The sequence below is a fragment of the Zingiber officinale genome, chromosome 6B, assembly GCF_018446385.1.
Source record: "Zingiber officinale cultivar Zhangliang chromosome 6B, Zo_v1.1, whole genome shotgun sequence".
NCBI classification, from domain to species: domain Eukaryota; kingdom Viridiplantae; phylum Streptophyta; class Magnoliopsida; order Zingiberales; family Zingiberaceae; genus Zingiber; species Zingiber officinale.
Genome location: NC_055996.1, coordinates 98,008,798 through 98,015,059, shown reverse-complemented (window position 1 = coordinate 98,015,059; position 6,262 = coordinate 98,008,798). Strand labels below are relative to the sequence as shown.

At 34.5% G+C, this 6,262-nt stretch overlaps 1 protein-coding gene across 1 annotated transcript; it reads right to left on the bottom strand.

The window, feature by feature from the left end:
• Window positions 1-532: 532 nt before the first annotated feature.
• On the bottom strand, window positions 533-4,353 carry LOC121991276 (zinc finger BED domain-containing protein RICESLEEPER 2-like). The gene is made up of 5 exons (XM_042545286.1): window positions 4,092-4,353; window positions 2,680-3,899; window positions 2,259-2,571; window positions 2,064-2,172; window positions 533-788 (listed from the first exon to the last, which is right to left on the bottom strand). Exons 1-5 carry the CDS (start codon window positions 4,351-4,353, stop codon window positions 533-535), a joined length of 2,160 nt encoding a protein of 719 aa, XP_042401220.1.
• Window positions 4,354-6,262: the final 1,909 nt, after the last annotated feature.

Here is a 6,262-nt window from a genome sequence, read left to right as displayed (position 1 = left end):
TCTCTAAGTATGGATTGAATGTTCTAATATGGTCTTTGTGACCAAACTCTCAAATAGTCTATGTGACTTATTATGTATTTGTGACCAAACTCTCAAATAGTTTATGTGACTTATTAAGTTTTTGTGATTTACCTGAATGAATTAGTCTTAGCGACTTACCTTGGACGAGTGAGAGATGTAGGAAATGGGAATGTGGGAACATGCTCACGTTCCCCACTACTCTTAATGAAAAAGTCCATTATACCCCTGAGTTATTTCTTTTTATTAGGGGTGGCAATTCGGTTCGGGTTCGGGTTGACGGGTTCGGGTTGGCAGGTTCGCGGGTTGGCAAACAACAACCTGAACCCGACCTGATTATAAATTCGGGTCAAATTATTCAACCTGAACCTGATTTGTTTATTTGTGCTTGACCCGAACCCGACCCGAACCCGACCTGTTTGACCCATTTGACCCGTTTGACCCGGTCGACCCGTTTGACCTGTTCGACCCGAATTCGATAAAGAATTTTTATATATTAAATTTAAAATTACATTTATCTGGGAAGCACGCATTTATTAGAACCTGTGACATAATCGGCATAGACGAGCTTGAATTGCAATTGATTATATGATATTTCGGTGACCAGGTACTTGTTTGTAGATGACAACTTATGCAAGACTGCATCTTTTCCTGATTCACAGATGAAGTCTGTACTCTGTAGGCGGAACGGGCAGCCAACATCGTCAAGGATACCGCAAGAGGAAGAGCAGCTTTTATTTTGAGATCTACCGAGCACTCCACCAGTCCACCTGTAAGAGTGGTGAGAAAGAAAAAGACTAGAAGAGAAGTGAAGAAGGACGATGCTGGTGCCTGGTGTAGATCTTTTCATGATCTCTCTCCCTCTGTAATTCAATTCCTAGTATAATATAATTGCGTTGTTACTAAATTGGTATCTATGCTTTAAAAAGAGCAACAAACAGTTGTAGTTCATGATCACAAGCTAGGGGCTCACATGGATTCTTAATTTCTTATCCGTCAGAGTCAACCAGTAACTAATGAGCAAGTCTTCTGATATTGATCCGTGGACTTAAGGCAAGCAAACATAGGCAATGTATTTCGTTCGTAGACGATAAATAAAATAGCTCGATCTATTTAGCAGCTCTTTAATCACCAATTGGCTCAGTTTATCCATTTAATCCGATTAACTGTCTAATGGTTCCTATTAATGTAAAGAGCAGATGATTTAGAAGAAAGTCCTAATGCAATCATATTATCAGCACAAACAAAGTCATGATCATTAGAAAACACATTGACATGGTAGAAACAAACAAACACATATATCTCCAACAGATCCAAATCGAATTTCATTTTGCTTAAAGCAGATACATCTATGATTACATGAACATAGACAAAAGGTGATGATGATATAACCAATTAGACAATAATAATGAAAACATCTAAAACCAAGAGGGAGTTACCTAAATTGTCAAAACCAACTCACACGGGCTCCTGTAGATCAGTGGAAGTTAAAAAAGACAAGCAAATTTGCAACAAATTAGATAGAATTTACATTCACAACTCCACAGACAAGCAAAGTACCAAGAAAACTTTAGTTCTTTAGAAACATGAGTGGATGGATTGGCCAAAAACAAAATCTATTTTGAACTTCATTCTTGGATAACAAGCTTACTGGTTACCACCTCAGAACAAGCTCACCAGTCACCACCTCTTTTCTTATGAACTTAGCTTCAACCTTCAAACAGAGAGAAGGAAAGAATTGTTATATGTTTCAAGTTGGACCTGGAAGAACCTCCAAGAATGATCAGTCTAAAGGAAAGGAAAACTTAAAAAATATTTTAGATATTTTGATTTTTGAGTAGAAGAGGATCAACAATTCAACATTAAACCTTTGAAGAAAATGTACTGTACTCCTCTATCCATTGTGGCAATTCAAAGTAGCAAAATTAATTATCCAAATAGAACAACAATACAACATCAAATTCTAGACCAAAAAAAGTTTTATGAAATAAAATTATGATGCAAAGATTAATGAAAAGACATTAACTCACTAATTATCTAATCACCCAATATTTGAATTTGTACCTTCCATCAAACTAGATTCCGCTTCACCTTTGTTGAGATCCAAAGCCATAATATCTTGAGTTACATCTTCCAATTTGACCAGAGATATATCTACACGAAAAACGGAAAAAGAAAGGAAAGAATTACAATACAAATACAACTTTAGATTAAAAAAATTATAACTCTGAAAAATTTACAGTTTTCTCCAAAGAGCCAATCTCTGCTGCATATTAAGGCTTCAACAACTTGTGGAGACATTGAACTACGATATTGGTCAAGAATTCTACCACCAAGACTAAAAGCCGATTCAGATGCAACTGTTGAAACTGGAACAGCAAGAACATCCCTAGCTAATTTAGCTAACTCTGGATATCTAAATTGTTGAGATCTCCAAAACTCAAGTACATTAATTGAAGATGTTCTTTTACTTCTTGGTTCATCTAAATACATCTCCAATTGACTTTTTTGAGCACTAACAGCAAACTCAAAATCCTCAGATTCATCAAATTCCTAGCATATCAAGACAATAAAATATTATATTTGATAAAAATAATTCAAAATGATCAAAATGTTCATCATTCTAAAATTACTATTAACATTAAAAACTGAATATCATACCTTCAAAACATTTGAAGATTCTTTACTAATATCATCCTGAAATGTAAGAGCATTGACCTCTTTGCTTCCTTGAGAATGTGAAGATGATGCTGGACTAGTATTTGAATCTTTCATATACTCACCAAAAATACCAAAAAGTGTTTCTCTAACTTTCATTAATTCCCGAGACCCATAACCATAAAGCTTTCCATAACTAAATTCAACAAACTGAAACTTGTACCGAGGATCAAATATCACAGCAATTGCAAATAAAACATTGAATTCACACCAATATTTGTTGAATTTGACAAACATTTGATCAGCTATCTTCTTCATATACAAATCCTGACTAGACGACTCTTCATGTAACTTCAACTGAATTACAAAGACATGAGGAAAGTACAAGTTTGATGTTGGATAACGAGATCCAGAAAAGTCCACAGTTGCATTATGAAAAACTTCAAGAAATCCACATATTTTTTTAACTCTTTCCCACTCTTCTGCAGTTGGACAATTTTGAAAATTAGAATCACTCAATTGAAGATGGCAAAAAGCAAGACGATAGTAAAGAGCACTAGAAAGCATTCTATATGTAGAATTCCATCTAGTCGGAACATCTTGCATTAATGCTGTTTTAGAATCTAGAGAAGTTTGGGAAACACAATTCTTGAACTTTTCCTTTCTTCCTTGAGAACCCTTAACATATTTCACAGATTCTCTAATCTTATCCACAGCAATGTCAATCTCTTTCAAACCATCTTGTACAATCAAATTGAGAATATGTGCACAACATCGAACATGAAACAAAGTGCCATCAAAGATCAAAGCATTCTTTAACCTAAGCTGAGTTTTAAATATTTCAACACAAACATCATTCGCACTAGCATTATCCAAAGTGATAGAAAACAACTTCTTTTCAATACCCCAATCACAAGCCAAACTATAAATCTTTTCAGCCAAAGCAACCCCTGTATGTGGAGGTGGAATATAGGAAAAATTCAAAATTCTTTTTTGCAACACCCAATTCTTGTTTACATAATGTGCAGTCAAACTCAAGTACCCATCAGTTGCAATAGAAGTCCATGCATCAGAGGTTAAACATATTCTACCAGGGCATGCAAGTAACTCAGTACGCAGTCTATTAAATTCAACACCATAAATCTTCTTAATGTCAGACTTTACAGTGTTTCTAGAGAAATGGCAAACTCTCGGTTCCAAGTACTTAAAGATATTCCACATTCCTTCATATTCAACAAAAGAAAACGGCAAATCATGTCTCAAAATTGCATGCACCACTAACTCCCTAAATTTATCTTGACTAAAGGTTGTTCTTCTTGTGGTTAAGCACGGACCTTCATCCGTAGCAATTATGTATTGTCCAATTTCTTTTGTAGTCATTCTCACACATTTTTTAATATGACGATGTAAATTACCTGTACCACTTTTGCTATCAGCTGCATACTTAGCCCCACACTTGTTGCATTTGCATTCGAGTTTCCCGTCTGAATTTCGAGGAAGCATACTAAAGTGTGACCAAACTCTAGATGAAAGTCTTCTCTTTTTTGTTGACGGTTGAACTTTTTTCGCCTTATCTTTATGGCAAGAAGATTGCGAGCCTTGTGGTATTTCTTGAATTGAATCCTCACTGCCATCTTCAATATCCATTAAAATTTCATCTTCTTCATTCCTTTCCATATTTTAGTATTTTACCTACAAATAATTTTCAATAAAAAAATATATCAGTAATAAAAATAGAGAAGACAGAAGACAACTCAACTAATCAAGTTTAATTCAAGCCACAAAAGACAACTCAAGCTTCTAACAGAGAAGACACAGAAGACAACTCAAGGTTAATTCAAGACATTCAAATCAAAAGAGAAATCAGAAATGGGGTGAATCGTGATGATACCTTTCTCGTTAGGTGGCCGCAACGATATCTAGGGCTTATCTTGGGCATCGCCGCGTCGTGGCTTCGACATCGATGGTCGTCGCGTCGGATCGTCAACGTCAAGGGCATCGAGGCATCTGGGGGTCAACATTTCGAACTCTAGGGTTGTCGTGTTGGGGACTCGGGGCTAGGTCATCGTGGCGTTGGAGCATCAGCCATCGGCGAGTGGAGAGCTCTGAAGAAGGGTGAAGAACTAAAGAACAGAAGAAGAATCAAAGATTGGAAGATGAAAACTGAAAAGATTCTCACGCCGTTGGAGTTCGGCTGTTGCGTCGCAGCGTCGACGGCTGAAGATGCGTCGGGAACTCGGGAGTCTCGGGAGTCTCGGGACGGGTAGGGTAATAGGGTTTTTCCGTTTTTAATTTTACTTCTTAACTTTTTTTATTTTTTTATTTGTAATTTTAATTTGAACTTTAAACTTATAATTATTTATAAATTATAAACGGGTTCACGGGTTATAATTGGGTCATTTCAGGTTGACCCGAACCCGACCTGTTTATTAATTGGGTCAATTGGGTCGACCCGATTTCGACCCGAACCCGAAACTACCCGACCCTAACCTGATTTTTTCGTGTTCGGTTCGGGTCGTGTTTTCGTGTCGGGTCAAAAATTGTCACCCCTACTTTTTATAAGGGGTGCGCCCAAGGTTCATTGTGAGGTGAGAAAAAGAGGAAGAGTTTTTCACACGATGGTGGAAAAAGAAAAAGAGAGAGAAGAACATTTGAGGCGGTGAGATTTGGTTTGTGGAATTATAAAGAGTTTTCTGATCCTATGATCGTTTTTCCGACAGCGAGTCTTGTCATTGCCGATTACAGATCTATGAAAGATCGCTGTAAATATTTACCATTTATAATTTTAATTCGTTTTATTTATACATTTTGAATATCAACATCAACAGTTGACAATCGACAAAGTTTGTCATCCATGGTCACCCACAAAGAATCATGGCTTCTAGATCTTCATTAGCTTGGAAGACTTGAGGAAGGATTCGACAGGAAGCATCATGCTTCCTCTTCATTGGTAGTTCTAATGTTACTAGAGTCTTATAACCTCGGTAAATAAATTAATAAAAAAAAATTACACAAATAATAAAATTTTAAAAGAGAAAAAAATATCCTTAACTCTCATTTTTTTTTTCTTTTTTAACTTTTTAATTAAATTTTAATAGAAATATTTTTTTGTTTGACTTTTATTAAAATAATTCAACTATATATATTTTCTTACTTTTATTCAAATAATCCAATAAAATATATATTTTAAATTTAATTAAAATAATATAATATAATATAATTATATTATATATGCATATTAAATTTAGGGGTCATTAAAAATCGAAGACTCCTAACCATCATCTCATATGACATATCTCAAGACGGGTCCTAACTGAAATCTAAATTGTATATTGTATATCATATTGAAAATTTCAATTAACAAAAATTCATATTGATACCCTATCGAAATATATATATATATATATAATTAAATTTTGATATAAATTTTATATCAATACCTATACAGAAAATTTTAATAAGATATTATATCATTTTAAATTTTTTAATATATTATTAAATTAATACATCCGATTTAAGGTCAATCTAAATTTACATAAATAAATTTATATTATTAAATTAATACTCTCAGTCTGGAAACCCTAAA

Excerpts from the sequence above, each read along its gene's own strand:
- LOC121991276 (XM_042545286.1), bottom strand. The coding sequence starts at position 4,353 with ATGGAAAGGAATGAAGAAGATGAAATTTTAATGGATATTGAAGATGGC. Across the intron at positions 2,572-2,679 it reads AATCTTCAAATGTTTTGAAG|GAATTTGATGAATCTGAGGA; the intron begins GTATGATATTCA and ends TTGATATGCTAG. Across the intron at positions 2,173-2,258 it reads TTGGCTCTTTGGAGAAAACT|ATATATCTCTGGTCAAATTG; the intron begins GTAAATTTTTCA and ends TTTTTCGTGTAG.